This window comes from Pseudopodoces humilis, chromosome 1, assembly GCF_049639895.1.
Source record: "Pseudopodoces humilis isolate 2021_Gansu_Grassland_sample_001 chromosome 1, ASM4963989v1, whole genome shotgun sequence".
Taxonomy (NCBI): Eukaryota; Metazoa; Chordata; class Aves; order Passeriformes; family Paridae; genus Pseudopodoces; species Pseudopodoces humilis.
Window position 1 is genome coordinate 103,094,190 of NC_142200.1, and position 22,681 is coordinate 103,116,870.

The 22,681-nt window shown below is 36.6% G+C and overlaps 1 protein-coding gene across 34 annotated transcripts in view; it reads right to left on the bottom strand.

Annotated features, from left to right (window-relative positions):
• CLASP2 (cytoplasmic linker associated protein 2) overlaps positions 1-22,681 on the bottom strand; it is a 144,540-nt gene that overhangs the window by 47,128 nt on the left and 74,731 nt on the right. For 24 of the 34 annotated variants that reach the window (XM_088065036.1, XM_088064996.1, XM_088064984.1 and 21 more), the window contains 11 exons: positions 19,092-19,184; positions 18,470-18,615; positions 16,945-17,080; positions 13,777-13,847; positions 12,172-12,231; positions 10,983-11,060; positions 10,243-10,410; positions 7,618-7,673; positions 6,321-6,491; positions 3,004-3,027; positions 185-202 (listed from right to left, as the gene is read on the bottom strand). In XM_088065036.1, coding sequence (XP_087921162.1) covers positions 185-202; positions 3,004-3,027; positions 6,321-6,491; positions 7,618-7,673; positions 10,243-10,410; positions 10,983-11,060; positions 12,172-12,231; positions 13,777-13,847; positions 16,945-17,080; positions 18,470-18,615; positions 19,092-19,184 — 1,021 coding nt within the window. The remainder of the gene's footprint in view (positions 1-184; positions 203-3,003; positions 3,028-6,320; positions 6,492-7,617; positions 7,674-10,242; positions 10,411-10,982; positions 11,061-12,171; positions 12,232-13,776; positions 13,848-16,944; positions 17,081-18,469; positions 18,616-19,091; positions 19,185-22,681) is intronic. The other 10 variants (XM_088065044.1, XM_088064924.1, XM_088064978.1 and 7 more) reach the window with 3 other exon arrangements.

Consider the following 22,681-nt stretch of genomic DNA (forward strand, 5'->3'; position numbering starts at 1 on the left):
TAATTTTAAAAATAGTACATGACAACCAAGTATTAGATGCATAAGCTGTTAGCCCATAAGCCCACATCTGTTATGAACCTCCACAAAGCCCGAGAAACACCAAGTTCTACTTTTAAAGCTTCATTTGTATCAATGAAAATATGAAGCTGAAAATATTAGCTAGTCTAACAAAGTAGTTTCTTACCATCTTCAGAAGCTGTTCCTAAACAGAAAAAATAATAAAATACATGATATTTCAAACAATACTATGCCTTGTAAATTTCTTTTTGAGATTAATCTTGGGAATCTTGACAAATTTTATCAAGCCAAATCAAGCTTTTGTGTTGCAACTCCATAACTGAACCCATACTAACTGATAGCAATTTACAAAAACACAATGCACATCACTGCCTTCCAAACCACAAAAAGTTCAATAGAAAAAAATTACATCTATGAGATCAGTCAACAAAATTACATATACAACAATAACAAAATTACAGATCAAAATAGACATTAAAAAACTGTAATGCAAGCTCTTCTGAAAACATGAAACACACTATTATAAGTAATCTCAGAGAAAAACACAGAGACAGTGTTTCCCACACTGGACAGTGATAATTCAATAGGAACTGCCAGCAAGAAGGATTTCTCTGAATTAAGCCTGTGATTACTCTGATAATACACATGCACAAGATCAAGTCTTGCTCAGACACTGGAAGGAATATGAGCTTGCTGAAATCAGATCACGCTTGGGTAAGTATGCCGAGCTTAACCAGGCTTGATTTTTGCCAAGGTGAGAGTCAGACAAGCCGTTCTCCCATCAGCACCTAGGAACTGATGAGACGCTGGATCACTGGCACTCCTTCCTCTAAGTTCCTTTGAAATAGATCTTACTATGGAATAAAATATATACTAGTAATGATAAAAATGTTAAATGCCCCTAAAAAAAATCGAAGGGTACTTCCTTTTTTATTTTCACTCTCTACTACTTCTGCCTTGCAAGAGAACTGCAATGATGAAAACATTTGTCAGTGTCTTTGGCTACCCTGAAATTAGTCAGATTTGATGGGACAGTTTTCTCATATTACAGTATCTCCATGGAACTGTTTTTAAAAACTCCCTCTAAAACAATAGTGTAAAAGTTCAGTCTCTATTTCAATGCTTCTTCACAAAAATCAGTTACAGTAACACACATGTAGGAGTGTCTCAAAGTTTTCCAGACCAAATTTGCCAGTCTGCAAAAACTCAAAACCAAACAAAAACCAAACCTCCAAAACTCTGAGCTACCCCTCCAAATCCAATAGTCTTGCAGAGCTGGATCTTGGAAGGCAGATTCTATGCAACACCTAAGACAGGCTAACAGACAGCTGCTCTTAAAAGCGGTGGTTCTACTTCTCTTTCCTCTCAGCCTTGTGCTACCATCTGGTTAGAATCACTAAAGGCTCACTGACAGCTCCAAAAGCTAAGTAACAGAATATTAGTCACTTTTATGAACTTTTATGGAGTTTGTTCACCTACAGTAATCAATAATGGAATATCACAAGGTGCTAACAGAAGACGAGATAAAAAAATGTGTGGACAAGGTTAGTGGGAAAAAGAAAAATGATTAGTTCCTCCTGGTGGTGGTTAGATCAGAACAGCTGTATCATACCACTACAGCTGGACAGCTAAGCTGTTTTCATTCCATCTTGCAAGATCACGTCTAGAGATAGCCTCTAGAATAAAACCCTACCCCCATTACTCTGATAATTGTATAGCACTTCCCTTACTGGTTTTAAACAGAGATGTGCAACATATCATTAGCTGTGACTTCTTAACAAACAAAAAAGCCTACATGGTCCTAAGAATCTTTATTTCTGGTGACAATGTCCAAAGCTCAAGATTTACTATAAATAAAAGCCATAAACAAACAGCTATAAATAAAGCCTACTATACATAGCCTACGGAAATGTAATATGAAAATAAGCAATACAGATGCTACTATCCTGTACAAATGCCACTCATTTTATCAAGCTAGTCTTGACACCTTCAGTGCTCAAAACGAGCTCCAATTCTTTCAAGAAGCATCTGTGTTTGGAAATTATTCAGGATTCTGGATTAGAGATTACCTTCTTACTCTTTTCACTTTCATGAGATACATTTGCTTCCAATAAACTACTTGTTGTTCCAAACATGCACAGTTAATAAATACATGACACAAAATATTAGGTAAGCAGCAAACTTGTTAAGTGCTTTTAAAGTGCTCCCAAGCAATAAATTAGAACTACAAGCACCTATGAGCAGCAGGTTGGGACTGTCACTTTATTATATGTGAAGCATTATTTGCACACACCTGAAGCAGACAAATTCTATGAGAAGCTTGATGCTCAACTGCTTTGCAGTCCCTCCATATGTTTGTAACAGAGTGAATTAAGAAAAATCAAGTGCTAAAACTTAGGTGGAATATTTGGTAAGCTATTTTAACAGGTAGGTTTTCACAAATGATTCCTTAATAGAATTACTTTGCACTACAGAATTTACAGGCACTTAAAATTATGTAGCAAAGCTAGATCATTTTGATAGAGGAAATTTTTTTTTTTGTTTTTTGCTTTTTTTATACTTATATGATCAAGCATCTTCTGCTCTCCCACTGCTTTTCTGCTAAGTGAAAAAAACTGACTTCACATGTAAAACTATGGAATAAACTGGAACTAGATTAATTTTAAAAGCACGTATTTACCTAGTTTAAATCAGCATGTAAAGATTAAAAAACTGCTCTGTAATTAACAGAGCTTCTTTTAAAGAAAGAGGGGTAATGTCAGATTTCTGATAATATTTCTGTTGCTGATACAGACCAAACATTCACAAAATTGACAAATACAGCAATAACACATATAATAATACATCAAGATTACACAGGAGTTAGTGGAAACAGCATAGTAATTTGTTAATAAACAGAAATATATTAAACATCAATACTTTTACATAAAAGACACTTTATTAGATATTTAACAGAATTAGAGGACAGACTAAATAATTTCTTACCATCCATCTTGTCAGAAGTATCCTCTTTGTTGAAAAAGCAGGCAAAGAAACATGGAAAACTTAGTGTGTTAGAATAAAGGTGTTCACAGCAAAGTCATAAAACATTAATTGAGGAAAATACATTAATATTAAATACAGCAGACATGTTTATCTAATTAATGCATGTATAGCTACCTTAAGCAAAGTTGGTTTTGCTCAGTGCAAGGTACAAAATTACAAAACAGGATACAAGTACCCTGCACAAGGAAATTGATTCTGTATATCCCAAATCTGAGAAAACCCTTACAAGTAAAACATTCATAAATGGTTTCACTCTTGGTGTAAACAGTTACTGAAGCATCACTACATATTTATATCATCACTGGACCACGTATTTATACTTCTTATGAAATTTGTTTCTGAGCATGAAGCCCCACCTGGGGTAAGGGACAGAAGGGAAAAAAATAGCACAATTAAGACAGAAGACAAATGAGAGAAAGTTTCATTCTGGTTTAAAAGCATTAAATATTTACCAGTTCAGCTGGAAGGTAGTGCATAAATATTCTGACAGTAACAATCAAAATTAAAATATTTAGCATGAGACATATATAATTACAGCTCAAGCCTCCTCAACAAGGACATTAATACTTAAGGATGTCAAAGATAGTCAATATTTAAAATAACTGGAGAGTACCCTCCTGCTTCTAGAATAGTCTTTTAATAAATCATAAATAAGCAAGAGTTCTTCTATTAATAATGAAACGGGAAGAGATGGGTGAACACAATTATGGATTACTATGCTTATAAGCTTCTGGCCTTCTGAGCTTTAAATTTTGGTGGAAGCAAAAGGTGGATGTTTCTCTGCAAGCCAGGCTGAAAATAAATTCAAGCTCTAGGAGACAATGTCATTTATTTTGGTACTGACTGCAACACCTAAAGGAAGTGGAAAGCATTATGGAAACAAAATAACATTGCCTAGGCCTTTTCAGACCATGGTCAGCATTGATAGTTCTGTCATTTAACTTTCCATATTTGGGCTACTATAAATAAATCCCTTAAAATAAATAGAGGAAAGAATTTGACAAATTAGCCCATTTTCTGAAACATGGCACTTGATTGAATTTGCATTCCATTCATTTTATGGATACCTTTTGAAAACTAGAAGTAAACAATATTTTAAAGCTAATCCACAATAAGCAACAGTCACACTGTCTACATCGTTTGTATCATTCAAATTACCTTACCACAGTCAAAAAACTGTTGGGAAATTGAGCCAAGATCAGTCAAGCAGTACTGCTTTTATGTGACTGCAAACAAACCTTGGTCTCCTTGACTACCACTGCCCTTTCACTGTCTGCACTAGGATTTGACTTTTACTATACTTTGCCAGCATTATGTTATTTTGCCATTTCAAATGACCATCACACTGTTCTCCACACATGACTGCATCTGCTAGCAAGGTAAAGCTTTCCAGCAACTCCAGTCCTTCAAATGAATAGGACCTAGACTTAGTGCTTAATATTTCTTTCCCCCATCCTCAATCATTTCATCAATAAATTACAAAGTGAATAAGCTAGTTCTGTTATTTTCCTGCATAAATTCACTACTGTTTACTTCACTAGAAACCTCTGTGCCCTTCTCAACCCTCGCTTACAAAATTCTTCGCATGAATCAGATATTGATAAAATGTTCTAAAAGCAAACCGATACTCCAATCAAGAGGTAATTTTCTGTGAAAGTCTGAAGACAATACAGTCCCTTCATTTGAGCAGCATAAAGATGACATTAACAGTGCAGGATCTCTCTTTGTTTTCCATTTGACTTTTCCCTTTGTCACCATGCTCTGCACCAGTTTTACTTCTCTGAATGCCAGCTTTGTCTGAGGTTCAAAATACGTTTTGTTGCACATGAAAACACACCAGGTAATACTCTGATCTTGGACAATAACCATCCCACATATTTCAGGCTTTTAGGCATTAAGTTCCAGAATTACAAAATGGTTTGAGTTGGAAGGGACCTTAGAGACCACCAAGTTCCAACCTCCTTACTGCGGGCAGGAACACCTTCTACTGGAGTGGCTTGCTCCAAGCCTGATCCAGCCTAGTGTTGAGCACTGTCAGGGATGGGGCATCCACAGTTTCCCTAGGGAACCAGCAGTGTATCCCCTCCACCAAGCAGCTTCATGTCGGTGCCCACCTGCGACCCAGCAGGTTCTGCTGCCCCCTCTGTGGGCACCAGAGGGAGCCCACATACGAAACTGCTATTCCAAGTACCAAGTACTCCTTTTAAGTCGGGATTGCTCACTCTTGAACACTAAAATCAGTGCCGTTCACAGTGTTTCAAGCAGGTCCTGATGACAAAAGAATCAACTAATTTTAGATAGCTTTTAATTTAAGTTTTGATTTTAAAAAGAACAACCAAAATCTTTGCAAACCACAGCCTACATGTATGCTAACATCTACCTAAATACAATGCAAATCAGAAGAACTATATAGTTTCTGTGTCTCTTGTGATCACCTATGGCCATAACATTAGAACATGTCTCTCCTTGATGATCTAACTGGCACAGAAGCTGAGAAGAAAAAAACAGTTTTGTGAACACTGAACCTCTCTTCCCCCACTATTATGCCTACAGCATGGAGAAGATAAAAAATTAGAACAAAACCATGTTCATTATCCTTTAATATGGCCATTTAGTGGATGTTCTAGCACTTACTCTACCCACCACTATCAAATACTTTTCTGTGCTCTTACCACTTGTAGCACTTCCTGTGTCTAACAGCAAATATCAGTGGAGGCTGTCAGCTAGGTAAAGCATACACATAGTTCCATTGATGCCTTTAGGAAGAAGTTATGAACTCAATGTAGTAAGTTATTGTGTAAAACACTTCACTATTTCATGAAGAAGCCACCTCTTACTCCCAGGGTATCTCTTTAGCACTCTTGTAAAATACCTGAAAAGCTGAGAAAAATGGAAAATCAAGAGCTCTCATACTCATTTCCCTGTTACTTTTACAAACAAAAAGAGGCATGTTCACCGCTTGTTGTTTAGTAAAGGTACCACTCCTTCCAACACTTAATAGTAATTCTAGTTTAAGACATTCAACCAGCATAGTATGGACACACTCTTTGCACTGGCATTCTTCCAGCACAAGAAAAATAAAGCAAAACAAATCTAGGCAAGTTTGCGACATACTTCAGAACACCTGCTCTTTTTGGCACACCCCAGTGCTACTAACGACAATGACTGCTTTTCAAATCCAGGAGTATTGCACTGTAACTTTTTGATCAAGAAAATCACAGAAACCTCTGAGAGCAGTGCAGAGGTGCTTCCCTTACCTAGGGAGGCGTAGGACCCCGGGGGGAGCCCGGCTGCTGAGAGGCGCCCGGCTCCAGCTGTCTGCCCAGCAGCGTGGCGGGCCTTTGCACCTGCAGCAGCATTCACGTCGATGTCACTGCGAGACCTCTGCAGCGTGCCCGGGCTTGGGACGCCCTTGCTGCTGCCTGAAACTACCAGAAAAGGGAAAAAAAAAAAACCAAGAAAGGAGTTGGTATTGAATAAAACAAGTGATATTTAAAAGGTTAACATCATCTACTACCACAGCTGCTTGCAAGAAAGCACGTAGAACTGTAAAAAGCTTAAATTAATATTAAACCAAGAATTACTGAGATTAAAAAGCAAACTAGACCTGGTCTTGCCATGACTGCTTATAAAGAACAGTTAGTTTTACAGTAGTATTTATTCAGCATGAAATTTTAGCATTTTTTAATGCAAACTGTCTGTTCCCACCCTAGCACAAATATAATTCTGAACCTTTGTGTGATTTATTACATTATCAAATGATTCACAAATGTAAGAAAATTCACACATCCTTCCTTGAGATATTGAAGGCAGAAAATATTCCCACACTTCAGCTAAGGTAAAGCCACAAACAGGTGATCTGAATGTATACTCTGAAATGCTTTAGGATCTAATCTTTAGTACTTTCACATTCACTTCCTATTGTTTACCGGATTTTAACTATTTGCTTAATTTTAACCATTATCTTAGGTCTTCTAAACCTGACTCCTCTTATCAGTTTCAGTATCCACTCTTAATTACAGTCCATTTGTAAAAAGCAGCTCAATGATTTACTTCAGAGAGTTACTAAGACATTATGGGAAAAGACATTGAAGTTATTCAGTCCTGAGAACTAAACACATAATTAAACTCTTTGAATTACAGATACGTCATTTGGCTGTTGTTTTGTATTTATTTATTACGAGCAATAGCTCACAGGAACAGATTAAAGAGACAGTGAGTCTTTAATTTCCAATTGCCATGAGCCTGATCATGAACAGACAAAAGAATAATGTTTTGTTTCTTTGAGAGTGACTGTTCCATGATAAAATTCCAGGACAGATGATCAATACTGAATTATGTCTTATACCTGAAACAACTCAAACAACATAAAATGTGAAGTGAGTGTGAGGCAATCTTAGCTCCAGGTACAGTCTGTAGTAACATATAGCATTATTTATCTTGAAAACAGGGTAAATGCTGATCCAGTCAAATTTTATGCTGCATTCAGAACTTTTAATTCGAAGAACATGAAGAACAGTAACTATGCACTGCACTACATTACTACCACCTTACCTCTGCCTGCAAGACTTGCTGGGCTGGCTGCAGACCATTTAGATGATAGAGGCCGACTGAAAAAAGTCAATAAATCCAGTAAGTCTCATGTATCAGATGCAAAAGTCAAAAATAAAACTGAGGGGAAAGAAAGTCTCTTTTTTTTCTCCCCTTCAACTTTCTCTGCAAATTTTATAGATAAATACTTTAAATATAGAAAGATAAGAAAAACAGTATTATCCTGTATATTTTATAAAATTACATTTTTATCACAAAGCACTAATCCTTCAGCTGCCGACAGGCACACTTTGCTAACAAAGTTCAGGCATTCCAGACTTGGTTGCAGAAACATTTAAGGTGGTCAGTACAAGGTTTTAACCACAGGGCTGATCTTATAAATCAGCCATCAAACAGGAACAGTGGGAGCTACCCAAAAAGCTTTAATTGTGAAAGACATGTGAAGTGGTGTCTGCAGTAACAAGAAAAACAGGTGTCCAACTCATAAGCTTCCTCCAGTCCCAGATGTCACAAGAATTAAGTTATAAATTAAAAAAGGAAATGTTGATGCTTCCAGCAGCTGGACTCCATTTCCCTTGCTGGAATGTAGAGGTTCCTGCAACTTAAAAAAGGAGAAAAATCGCATGTCTTTTCCTCTATGTTTTGTCTTAATTTCCTTTTCACTGCAAAAACGAGTAGTTACCGAAGCACAATCATTCAGTCTAGCCAAGTTTAATTGTGAGCCCATCCTTTGGCCTGCTTTGGAATGGTAAAATGCAGCCAGAGAGACCAGGGGAAAAAAAATACTGTTAGAAGAAAACATAATAGCATATATCAGACAGGGAAAGTTTGTATTTGATGAAATACTTGAGTATTTCATCAGCAGTCAAATTACAAGCTGAGTTAGTGTCTCAGCTTTAGTAAAAATAATTCTTCTGATTTTAAACCTAAAAGCAAAGAGAAAAGAGATACATCATATTGTATTTGCCTCAGTTATTAGCTCAGGTGCTCAGCAGTAACTACATCCTCACAGAAGAACATGTGTTTGCACCTTTTTCTGAGCAAACTCGCTTTTCTGACATGACTAACTAGTGTTTTGAAGGGACCTTGCCTCAAGTAAGGCGAGGAAGCTGAGGTAGAGCTCCTGGGTGCATCCTGACCTTACAACTTGCTCCAAATGGAAGTCCCAGACAACTGCCACAATCTATTTCAATTGACATTTTATGTAAGCAGTTTCATACAGGCAGGCAGAAGTCACCACTTTTCTCTCTCATTCCTCCATCTTCTCTAAAACAATTCTGGATTAATGACCTGTATGAGATGTAAGTTCAGAAGGTCAAAAATCACAGAGGATCAGACTTCTAGGAAAATCATATCCATATTTCCTAATTCGGCCTATACAGGGCGAATTCAGCATCTATACTAAAAGCCAGAAATAAAATTTTGGATAACAGACTAAAAACATGCATCTGAATGCAAAGGTAGTAATAAAGTAATTAAAATTTAATTAATTTCCAATATCATCACCTCTTCTTTTCATTTCTTATTCTACCCCTCATTTTCTGTACTGTAGCACTTACACATCTTGCAATATGGGAAGCAACATTTGAAGACTTAAGAGTATTTTAAGATTCTAATTTCCCTGTAATTTAGTTTTTAATGTAACTCATTAACAGCACTTTTCTTTTCAGATGGGGAACACGGATTCAGCTAAACAAGAATATTTAATCTTTGAATAAATATTTGTGGAAAATGAAGTGCTGGCAATTGCTTGCATCACAGGCAATTATTTTTTAAACAATTTTTTATAATTACAAGTATCATAGGAAATATAAGATAAACCTCTGGTATTTAAGACATTAGCCAAAAAAATAAAAAAAAAGCAACTTCCAATATGCAAGAAGCAGTCTTTGCTTTCAAGTCAAAAGTGAGCAGACAGGCTCTCTGGTTTTGGTAATGAAGATCTGAAATATTAAAAGGTTGAAATACTTTGAGGAAACTTTCTAGCATTTAAAAGCAAAAATTACCGCATACTACTACTACTTCACATTTCTGATAAAAAGCCAGTAATTTCCTTTGCTCATGGTAGCTAAGAAAACTTTAATTTATTCAGCTCAAGACTGTCTACGCATTTTAATACATCACTGACTGCAGCACAGACCCACCCTGTAGTAACTGGCAGAGCTGCGAAATACTGCTGATACATATTCAATACTGTGAAGACAGGGGGAAAAAAAAAAACCCAAACCAATCTCCAACCTGAATGAATCTCATTGTTGATGTTCCCCTTTCATGCTTGCCAGTGAAAAGAGATGAAAAAGCTGTTTTTCACCAGCTTTTCTTGACCTAATCAGTGCATCAGAATGCTGGACATCAATATGAACCCTGAATTTTGGTGTTTAAAGCAGCTGTTAAGGAATGAATATATGAATACAGCATGGTAAAGTCCAGTTAAAGGCTGCCTGTACTTTTCACCTTGCTGGGGTAACACTGTCATATAGCAAAACACCATAGAAGAATTTTTTATTTAAAAAATTTGAAGTCACAAAATAAAACTGCAGCTTTTCTGTATTTAACAGGAACCTGGATAAGTTGCTTTTGAGAAAATGCATTTGTTTCTTGGCTCAGAAACAGTGAAGTGACCCTTACTTGAGGCTCTCCTGTGAGCTAGAAGATGACCTGTCTGACTGAGGGAGAGATGCTATACTGCCAGAATTCTTCAAGTAGGTCTGAAGGCTTCTTTGATAGGGGGGCTCCAGAGAATTGTACAGAGTCTCAGCTTCACTAGGAAAGTGATTTCTAAGACCCAGATAAGCCCTGCAAAAAAGAATAACCACATGTAAATGCTCAGTGTTTTCTTTAAAGGGTGGAGTCAGGAAGTAAAGATCACAGAAGGAACCATGGATGGGAGTGAATGGAACTGAAGAGTATGTAAAGCACACAACAATGCTCATCGAGTCATAAAAGAAACCAGCCACACTGACTGAATTAATCTCTTCAAAATAACTTACATCTATCCTCTGAATGTCTCACATTCACTTACCAGTTGTGTGGAGAAGCAAAAGGAATTATTTAATGGCTTTCTCACTAGTTAAAATGCTGCAGTTGTTTAAAGACTTAATTAATGGGAGGAGAATGATTATGCAGCAATATCAACCTTTCTAACTCTTCTTTCAGTGGAAATATTAAATGCTGCACAACTGTATTGACTGACTCAACTTTGAGAATGTCTCTTGCAAAAGAAACTAGGTAGTAATTCAGGACAGAAATGTCAGTTTTAAAACAAACTTATGTCCTCCTCTTCAGCCATGAATAGCAGCTCACCTTAGCGCCTTCTCTCACTCACTTAGCACATGCAATTTTTCAGAGCAAAATTAATCAAAACTCACTTTCTTGCCTCCACTCTTGCCTCTGCATCAGCATCATGAATGCCCTTCTTGATTGTTTCAACCAAGACAGCTGCATGCCTAGAAGAAAGACATTCTTCATGCTATTTTGCTACTCCAAATTCTAAGCAGTAGCTTTACACCATAATTAACATTTCACCAAGTGAAAAACAGCTGCAATGCTAGTTCTTTACAAAATATACAGTAAACAAACACTTAAGTACACCGATGACATAACTGTCCCTTCTGTAAAGGTTTAGGTCAGCTTATTCCCTCAATCTAAAAGGATTTTAATCTACTTTTCTGACATACGTCCACCTATCACACTTAAAAAGTTATTTAAAAATACCTTTTTTAAGACACCTGCCTTCCTGAAATGGAAAAACTATTTTCACTGTTATATTAATAGTAAGAAAAGGGGAAAAATTAAGACTATAAGTTTTCTTTCAGCTCTGAAAGCTTTTGGCATACAAGTTCTAAACCTGAATACAAGTTGAGCAAACAGCACAGTATCCATCAGAACACAAACTTGTGAAGATAAACAAGTTTTAATTCAAGGTGAGCTCTGGGTGGGAGGTTTGCTCTTTAGGGGGTGGGGGAGAGGTGGTGGCTTTTGTGGGTTAAGACACTTTGGCATAAATGATTTCCCCTTACCCCCTTTCTCAGGAGCACCCTGGGGGACAGAAATGTGGAGCTGAATAAATTCTTCAGAGCCTTTTCTGGATGCCCTTTAGTTTCTTTGCTCTTACCCTGTGTTTACAATGACCATCCTACAGAACTGATGCACGTACTATTTTCCCATCTATCTGGAGAAGTCACAGTATGCCTGTACTCATTACCACAAAAAGTCCTCCAGCCTAAGCCCACTTGCCCTCTTCCATAGCAAACACACAAATTTCCTCCTTCCAGGAGAAAAGACAGATGCTTACCTGTGTATGCATTGCTCACACGCAGGATAGGAGAGGCAAAGGGTAAGGAGAGGAGGCCACAGGAAGCCAAGGCTGGAACATACAGCTCTCCTTCCCCCTGGCACCTGAATGAGCCGCATGACCTGCTGTGCTAGAAAGGCTGTCTATGCCAGAAAGGCTGGCCAACACTGAACAACATAATCCAATTAAAGGATTCAACGACAATATTTCTGTCTTAAATTACATTAGCAGTTTATTTTAGGGGAAAAAAGTATAGCCCATACCTTTCCAGTGAATGTGTTTGCCACTCTTGTAATAACAGGTCTAAAAATTCAAAGGAGCGCCTAAAAACACAGAACAAAAGTTATAATTAAATACTTATTTCTCTAATGTGCTTGTGGAATAAACACTAACTTTACTCTTTCCCCTGAGGGAAATAAATGAAATGAAAGTACATTTATCTGTCAAACAAGGGCATTGGTCACCTTACTGGAAAGTTAAAATATTCTGCATATTAAACAAACATGCAGGCTAACTAATCTCCAACTTCAAAATAATAGATGTGGTTCAATTAATGATGTGCTGTTCAAGTCATGTTATTACACATACCCTGTGTTAACTGTATTAGTCTCAAAATAACAGACATAAATTAATGATGTTGAAAATATTGTACAGAGTATAAAATCCTAATAGAAAAAAAAAATATTAAAGACATGCTATAGTACTTCTGTGGCAGTATACTTCTGTCCCAAACACTATTTTCATCCTTCCATCTGTCATTACTGAGTATGTAGCATAAAGGAAAACACAAGACCATTAGCAGAGAGCTCTGCATGTAGAAAGCACTGCAAAAGATTTTCTGGCACTGTATTAATGAAGTTATGTAACTGCATTCATTATTAATTTGGGAATCTTGACAATTTAGCAAACCACCATTAGCAAAAGGCATACTTTTAAACTACGTCTGAAGCTAGATCTTCGTGAAAAATCAAACTGACACAGATTAGGGAGGTGTAGATTATTTTCAAACATGTAGTGAACTTGACAGCCTGAAAATTTTTCTGGTTATTCAGCATTTTTGACCTGTTCTGGAGGGACAAATTTGGTTTTTTTCTGCCCAAATCCTTTGGACACCAGCAGGGCATGGCAAGAAACCCTGAAATACTTTTCACTGTGCTATCACTATTACAACCAATCTAGTGTTTTGTTGTCTTTCCAAAAGAATGAAAGCAGTATGGAGACAATGCCTTCACTGATACTGAATTGTCAACTGCAGTACCAAAGCCACCTACAGTCTAATGATCCTCAGTAAAGCCACAAGCACATGGAGGCACTGAAGCCCTGCAAATTGTTTTGCAGTCCAACCCGAAGTTGTGGCAGGTCAGTACAGTAAGGTACAGTACAGTACTGAGGTAATGCTTGATTTGGATGCAAAAGCAGCTTAGACTCAAAGAAAGTAATTTGGATGCTCAAGTTGTTTCCTGTGTACACACAGTGACATCACCTTCAGGACTAGTGTCGGTCCAGAAACATCATTAACTGCTTTTGTGTGATTTGGTGCAGAAAATAACACTGTCAAAAAACAATTAATTTTCTCAAGAGCCAACCTAAGTGTTCGAGAATCACATTCTTGGAGAAAGCAACATGCTGGATATGTAGCTGAGTTGTTGAACCCAACAACACATGGATGCTCCATGTCCTAAGGTAGCTGCCACTGTCTCAAGGCTGAAATTAATTTTTCTAGTTTGCAGTTTACTAGGTAACAGGTTTGTGTGTTCACAAACACAAAGTTTATGGCCATGAATGTTCTAATTTGTTTATTTTTAGCATATGATAATCATATTTTAAAAAGCAACAACTTTAATAATTTTCATTTATGATGTACTCACCTTCTAACTGCAACTGATTTTGAGGTACAGTTGCTTGTTATTAAAGGTATAAGTCGTGGCACATGAGTATGCTGACAAAAAAAAGGACAGTGCAGTTAATGAGAAAAGCATTCCTGAATTCTGAGTTTGTACTGTATTAATTCAAACAGAATTGACAACATAATAAAAACTGCAATAATTTAAAATGCTTACTAAAACTAAATTACAGAATACTATTAAATGAAAGACTGCTGTTAGAATGGCAATTGCTTAAAGCTATTTTATACCAAAAGGTCAAGCAAAACCCACTTTCAGTGCCATCAACAATCACATCATGATATGCAATACTTTGCTGTCAAAAGTAATAGAAGAAGCTCAAATGTAGCCGTCTCCTCAAAGGAGCTGAAAGCTGATGCTATTTTAGTTTTGCCATAAGAAAAAAAAAGTAGTAGACACAGCCATCTTAAAAGTCAGGGTTATAGTGCAAAAAGTGAATCAATAAATACGAAAATATGGGTATTCTTACAAGGATCAGTACGATTAGTGCCACAAGGACCAAATTTCCTTTAATGTCAATAAAGTAATAAAAGCATTGACATATAAACAAGCTTATATACATAATCTATATGGAAACACCTGATGGGAGAAGAAAGCTTAAGCTATGCATAACATAAAACTACATTAAATCCAAAAGCATTACAGAATTCAGAATTAAAGCTGCCTTACTTCAGCTTTTCTTAACTAATTGTGGACACAAAGCATTACCATTTTATTTCCAAGTAAGAATAATGTGGTTCAACAAATCTATTTTCAGTTAATTTCTTTAGCCTTTCCTTGATCAAATACCTACAGTAAACAGTCCCCAATGCAGTGTGAAACAGTAGGCAAATTTAAAAAAATCCAAGATCTTAAGAAGCACAATATTGAAGAGTTCTTACTCTCTCATGTATCACAGCTGCAGGATATAAACACACAAATCACAAAAAAAAGCAGAGATAATCATCAGCTCACGGAGTACTGCCAATTTTAGAATTAGGAAGGAATTAATCAAAAACTCTGGAAGAGCCTAAGTTACAGTTGTTTGTCCTGACTTTTTAAAACTTTTTAACATAGTTTTAGGGGGTTTGTTTGTGTTTTGTATAAACTTGCAAATTGAAAAGAAGCATATGACTTCCAGAAATAGGCAAATCAGGGTTAAAAATAAAGTTTTTTACAGGCAGAGAAACCTGTACATTCAGAGTCTTTGAAACTATTGATGTTGTAATTTCTAGAAAGTATTTTGCCAAGGAATCAAAACCTCAGACTTATTTCATTCAGTTTTTAAGACGTCACATTTCATCTGCTACTCCTTTAAGGATGTACTGATATGTGCCTCCCTGCAAAACCACTTCGAAAATCAGCTAACAAACCTGAATCCCATCACCTTCTGAAGAAGATTTCTGCCACCATACCATCTCTCCATGACTCCCTCCCTGCCCCCCCACCTTTTTTTTTTTAAACTGGCTTCCTGATGTACTAAGAGTGAAGAAAGAGAAATCAGACTACAGTGTAAGAACTTTCTGGAGAAGAAAAAGAAAATCCAATGAAGGCACAAAGATGAGATGAAAGTCTTCAAGATCACTGGTATAATACAACCTCCCTGCTTTTATGCAGACTCACTCTACAGCAATTACACCGTAAAGCATCAGGAACTGAACTGGCTGTCACTGGACGCTGGTGGGAATTTTTGAGTAAAACATTGACTCTAAACTGCAGTAGCTTGGGTTCTAAATATTCAATTCATCAAAGATCCCCTGACCAATACTCATTTAGTCCAAAGGACAGAAGTCCAAAGGGGGATGGGGCTGCACTTCTCTTTGATATTTAATTCTGAAACCCAAATTTTTTCCCATAACACCTCACATATGCCATTTATTGGTTGGGTGTTTGAACACTGTGGACAGGATTTTCTTGTTTTTATGCTTCAAATACAATACGTTAAGTCACAGCTAAGAAAAACAGAAATTTAAACAAAATCAGGGCAACTATAGCTGATGTGTAAGCTTGTCTTCAAATGAACTGAACCAATAAAGCAAATTTAATGTAATTGGTGAATGTTTACAATTTTTTACATGCCTGAGCTTGTCTTACATGACTGCAAATGGTATTGTTCTCTTACAACTTTAATTATCCCGTGTAAGGTATATTCCTTCCCTCACTCTCAAGTCTGTGCCATCTCAGGGTACAGTGTAAGAGTCTGGGGAAAAAATGCCAAGGGATTTTGTCTTAGCCCAAGTGCTGATGCAAAGCTCATGAATGCAGAGGTCTCGGAGCACATTCTCAGAGGCACAGACAGAGCAAGTACACATTCCAAACCATACTGAAGATGGCAACGAAAGGTCTAAGTGATGAAGCCTCCTAGGTTTTCCAACAACTTATAAAATTAAAACCACAGATGAGATCACAGTAAATTGCAGTAAGTGCTTGTCATTAAGAACACCACAACTTCTAATGTAGAAACTACAGGCAATCTCTCACCTTCTGTGAAACACCAAAGTACAAGTCCCAAAACTAAACATCTTACCTGAGAACCAATTAGTACAAGATGCTCAAAGAACATTCACTGTTCACTGCATTCCTCTGTTCCATATGCTATAACTTTAAGGATTTAACTTAGAAAGTTCTTGAAGTAAAAAAATCCTACTCTCTATTGGATTTTTTGCTCATGAACTTGTGCTTTCTGAACTGATCCAGGTATGTGTAGCCTCTTCAACATTTTACCATTAACTCTATGGTTACAAATTTTTTCAGGGGGGGAGAGTGTAAATGTAGAAAGAAATACCTTTGTTTTGTTGTTTGCATTATTCAAATTCTCACTAGTTTCTTAGCTACTAACTTTGTCTTTTCCAAGAAGGCAGTTAAAAGCAGTAACCCTCTGAAATACACTTGGTATTTTTTTCAATTAACATGTTACAAAAAAAACCCCACAAACATGAAAACAGACTTGTTTTTCATACCTATTCTTCCATCCTTACTATGGCAATGCTGTCAGTTGGTTTCAAATGGTATATAGTATTTGTCCACCCGTGAGAAACATTATTCCTCCATTAAAGAATGATTTAAAAACCTGTATTTCAGTATAGTTGTTATCTCTGCCAAGAGCCATTATCTGAAAATTCCTACCAGGCAAAGTGAGAGAGGAACACCTACCCGAATAATGAACCTGATGGCTGCGCACCCAGACGTTGCCATCACTTTGGCGCTGTTGGGAACCAGGTTAAAAAGAGTAGGCACAATTGCTTCAGCGCCATGGTCAAACTTGTTTCCCAGAACAGTTGAAAGGTGGCTGTTTAGGGAAAACAACAAATTAATTTCTTAGTCTTAAAATAACGAAGTTCATTGTGGATTTTAAAGAGTCATCTTTCCGAACAACAGAATTTCTCAATTTCACAATTTCCAGGCACAAGAAGAAGCCAAACATGAATAACTTAATTTCATAATGAAAAACAAAAACCTAAATTTTCATGTGCACATAAAGTATCATTGTATTTCTGCTTTTTAACACATGTTGAGATGTATAAATCTAAAATTGTAAATAAATTTGTGGTTTTTTTTTTTTACTTTTGAATGCAAGCAAAACTACTAAACTCACCAAAATCAGGTAACCATAAGATTTGACTCCCTTGTCTGTTCAAGGTTATGTTTGCAGTTTTAGCAAATATAAAAACACATGCGACACACAGTAATTTAACTGTCTGCTGGTGACAACAAATGCTTCCTTGGTGCAGAAAGACTATATAAAAAGAATTTGTAGCCAGCACAAAATGACACATCAAATATATCAAAGTTTTAGGGATCAAGGAAAATTCCAGGTTGTTAGGCCTGGATAAAAACATTTATAGAGTACTTTTACACTGCTCCTGACTTCATGTTAGGAAAGGTTACTATCATTTTCTCCAAGTCTTGATTTCCTTGGAAAGGGCAGTTGTATGCTTCAAGATTTCCCCTTGGTCTGTTCAAACAGGAGACCAGAACAGCAAGAGTGAACTCTGTGCTGTTCCTGTTTCAGATGGCTACTGAAAATCAGTGGTTACACTAATGTCTTTCCTGAGGATAAAAAAAGTCATGGAAAACATGGAATTGGGAAAGACTACTCTGGTTTCCCCCTCTGCCCTTGAATTTAAAGGAGTCAACAAGATGCTAACAGTGAAGATTTCATTTCAGTTTAGCCACCATGGCTTCTAAAATTACCACGGTCATCTGTCTCTTGTCCAGAGAGACAACCCTGGAAGTGTTCCAGGCTAGCTGGATGGGGCTTTGAGCAACCTGGTCCTATGCAAGGTGTCCCTGCACTGCCAAGGGCATTGGAACTATAAAATTTTTAAGGTCCCTTCCAACCCAAATCCATTCCATGATTCTGTGAGAGGTATTGCCTCACCAAAATGCTGTATGTTCAAACCACATTAACCTGCACTAATGATGACTGCAATGATGGTAACCGGGTATTCCCATGCAGTCTGTTACAGGATCATCAACTATGTGCATCCCCTAAGAGAACAAACTCCTTTAAGCATTTCTTTTCCGCTGTGGCTTCTGATCCTGACTTGGCTCTTTATCGGTCAGAGTGTATAGCAGTCCAACAAGACAATCTCTCCTGAACACGGGAAAAGCACCCCTAAGCCATCCCCACACCAACATGTAGCAAGGTACACAAAGGCACACGAACTGTACTTACGCTACAGTAATGCAGGCTTCTCTCACCACCTGGGATCTGAGGTCCTTGGCTGACAGCTTGAAAGCACCATCCAACAGCCGTAAATGCTGGAAAAACCCATCGTACTGCGCAGCTCCAGCAACAAGCAAGGACCGAACCTTCTTCAGCTAAAAAAATTAATGTGTTTGGGTTAGGGTACTGCCAATACGCATTTCAAAATAAGAAAAATAAAGGAACAGCTTCACTATGTAAAAATACATATAGGCATGCCTTTAAAGCAAAATTTTCAAAATACATGGCTGTAATTTAATAAACCTGATTAAAAAAATATAAATGATACATCACACAAACATTCTAACCCTGTAAGTGGAACTTTTCACAGCTGCACACAAGAGGTATTAAAGCAAGTAGTTAACCTGTAGAATATGTAATTTTGCATAAATGCCAAACTGAAACATATATGATGGCTTTCAGAAAAGCTTCCACGTAAACGTCAGCAAAAACGCATTTTAGACTTACTTGATATGCAGAACTTCAAGGTGTAAAAATTAAAATGAAAATTTCTTTCATTACTTGGAGAGTAATGACTTTAGGAAAAAAACATTTTAAAATATCTGTCTGTGCTTTATGATAAAAAGTTTACCGCATTAGTTCGTTGATCCCAATCATGTTTGTCATCTGAGAGAATTTCCCTGATTTTGTTCAACGTTTCTTCAAGTTCTCGACTAGAATAGATCTGAAATATTAAAAATTAAAAAAAAAAAAGAGGAAGTTTATATTGTCAATATCCCAGGTACTGTGATGAAGAAAAATAGCTTGAGAAGAGTGAAAATAAAATTCTAATTCCACAGATCTTACCCCCAGAGTTTCAGATATCTGTGCAAGGGTCATAAATAGGCACTTTAAAACCAGTCTGTAAGGACATCACTGAGTAATGAATGTTCATAAAAAAAAAAAAGGCTGAAGAAGCAACATTTTCCTTTCAACTCATCACAAAGATTTCACCTTTCACCTTTGTGATGAGCTAATCATACCCACAATTTCATTAACTCCACTTAAAAAAAAAATAAATCATTCAATAGGAGCAGAGGTTTTAGACAATCTGCTCCAATAATACAGAAAATCAGTTTCATTTTCATACTCACTCTTATAATGAAACTCAAAATATAAACCAACATTTTAACTCATTGCAACTCTTTTGGAGCTGGGACTCTCTGAGGAACTAATTGGGTTGTGAGAACACTAAAATTAAAATTTGTCTGAAAAATTAAATGAAAAGCCTTCCATAGCTTCTCTATGTATTGCTACTTTAAGACTATAATTCATTAACTTATACAGTAAGTAAATATAAGGAGCTACCTCTAGTCAGAACTCTCACTATACAGTAAGACCGCCACTACTGAAGCCTGAACAATCTATTCACACAACAATCACTATTTGGTTAGAAATGAACTTATGTCTTTATTGAACTGTACGTGTATAAGAATGTATTTTTAAAGAAGAAAGGAATAAAAAACCTACTCCTGAAAAAATATTATTGTCAAATTAAGTGATTTCTCTTCTATTTTCTTGGACATAAGTCAAAGGATGCTTTTTTCTGTTTCCACTACATATGCAAAATTTAAAGTTTTTTTTCCCTCCAGACTGCGAACAAGTTTAAGAGAATATGAAGCAAATAACTAAGGAGAAACTTAATCTGGCCAGAGTTGTGTTTCTTTAAAAAAAATATTTTCAGCTAAACATTTCCAGTTTTTTGGATCAGAAGTTTTTTTACATAATCAGATTGGGCAAAACTCACTGGCTCATCCACTAGCACCTGGTGCCACCTTAGACACCTTCAAGACACAGGGCTGGCAGATATGGGTCAGGACAACAAGGAAACTTACAGCTTTCTACTGGGAAACCTGGACATCAGCATAACTTACGTAGCACCTAAATAGCAGGGCCTGATGCTCCCTCAGTAGTTAAGTACAAGACATAATTTTTATATGTGCAAGAGCACACAGAGGAAACAAGGGCCAGGAGTTAGGACACCTTGCTTTGCATGAATTGCTTAGGAACTCTGTCTCTTGAACACACTGTTCTAGCACGTACATATGCATCTTTGATCTTACTGTTAAAATGATGCAATGACTTTCTTCTGCAGTTAAGCTGAATAATTATTTTCTTGAAAATATCTCAAATTCCCAGGCATCTTAAAATGTTAGGGTTATTTCAAATAACAGTCTAGCTTTCCAGTTTCCTGAGCGTATCAAATTAATTTAACTTACAGAAGATATGGAACCTTAACTCTATTGACATCTACTCTTTTTCCAACACTTCAACAGAACATGGTTATGGAGGCGTGCATATTTCATGCTGGAATATGGAGGAGGCGAAAGACATCAGAGCTCTAAAACACCTTCATGCTGCGTTTCCAGAATAAACAGGGTAGGAATCTTTTCAGAAACAGATGACTTAGTACACCCAGGCCAGCTTCACTAAAAAGTGGAAAACTATTTCTGAATATACTTTATCAACAAAACTGAGATTTTTATTACCATGCAGCTCTGTGAGTTCTTCCAGGATACACTGTAGAAGTATCTTTCAAGTTCTATACAGGAGACATGACTGCATCCATAAAAAACAGAAAGCTATTCCTCATGTTAACTTTTCCTTCACTGGAAGTCACTAAACATCTGATGTACAACTAACTTAAAATGAACGAACGACTTAACGAAAAAAATTGGGTGAGTGTAACGGACTTCCTACTCCACTGCCCACAAAATCAAACACAAGTTTTGTATCACCATTTAATATATTTGTGTATACTAGTAGCCTATTAATAGTTGTTACACAACTCTAGTTTATTCTAACACTAATTCTTGTAAGTACCATACTCAAAAAAAGTATTATGTGTCTCAGTAAGCTTTTTTATCAAAATTAATTTCCATTAAGAAAGAAAATTTTTATTTTTCTTTGAAAGCGTGAGGGACTAGTCATTGATTAACTCAAGATGCAGCTTCATATTACAGTGACACTTCATATATCAGAATTCATGACATTACTCAATTTCTTCAGGATCTCTCTTTATCATAAACTACCTTGACCTGTCTCCTGCTCAGTTCAGAGCTTTAATATACCAAAAGCTCGTCCTAACAAGAGGAGAGACAAAAATTTCTCAGGAAACTCAGCATTTCTCTGTGAACTTATCATAAAGAAGTGAAATGCAACAAGAAGGGAACAGGATGATGCCTTTTGGTGGCATCTAACTGAGGACCATTCAATGTACACTCAAATCTCAGTCTGAAGTCCTGGTAAAGGTACAAAAACCTTTTGCAAGCTGTTTCATTAAGCAAATCCTGAAAACAGGACTCTTTTGTTGTCAGCTTCTGTGTAATGGGAGAGACCATGTTGTATAGTATAGTACAGGATGAAAACATGCTGGGCACCAGACAAAGAAAGAAACAACCTCTTCAATGGGTTCATGTCCATGCTATTGGCATTTCTAGGCAAAGAATTAAATTTTTTCTTTAACTGCCAGGCACAAATAGAACTGGCCTAAAGAATATTCAAATTAGCATTGCAATGTAGAATTTAATAAGCGGTATAATTTTATTTTGTCATAAAATGGAAGTCATAATTCCACTGAAAAGTCCTGTATTTTCAAGGTTGTACATACCTACTTTAAGTTCACAGGAATAAAACGCAATATTTTAATAATTTCTTTTCTCCCTGCCCTCAATTAATTATACTTTTAGGAGGCCAAGATGAAATTATGTGTTCAGCCAATGACATAATGCATTTTCTGCTCACAAGTTCCCACATCAGACTTTATAAAAAGAACTGAACTTGTTTTCAAACAGATTTTAGCTATTAATGGGAGTTACACTTAATAACCCAAACACAGAATTTTCTTCTGTTTCAGCAAAGGCTTAAGCTGAAAAAACAGTAAGGTTGTAATCTTGAATATGAAGGCACAATCCTGTCACTACAGTACTTTCTGGCACACAGATCCATCAGACTACATCTAGAAATCACCCATCTATCTTCATAAACAGCTTCTATCCATTAGAGGGCAACATACACTTCATTAAAGGCAACTGTAACATCCAAGACAGAAAAATTAAAACCTCAAACACAAGTAAGAATGACTATACATATGGAAAGTATTTTCAATATGGGGATTGAAAACTGGGTACATGTAAACAATATGGCATTCCTAAAAAAAAGATGAGCTGTCATATGAACAGC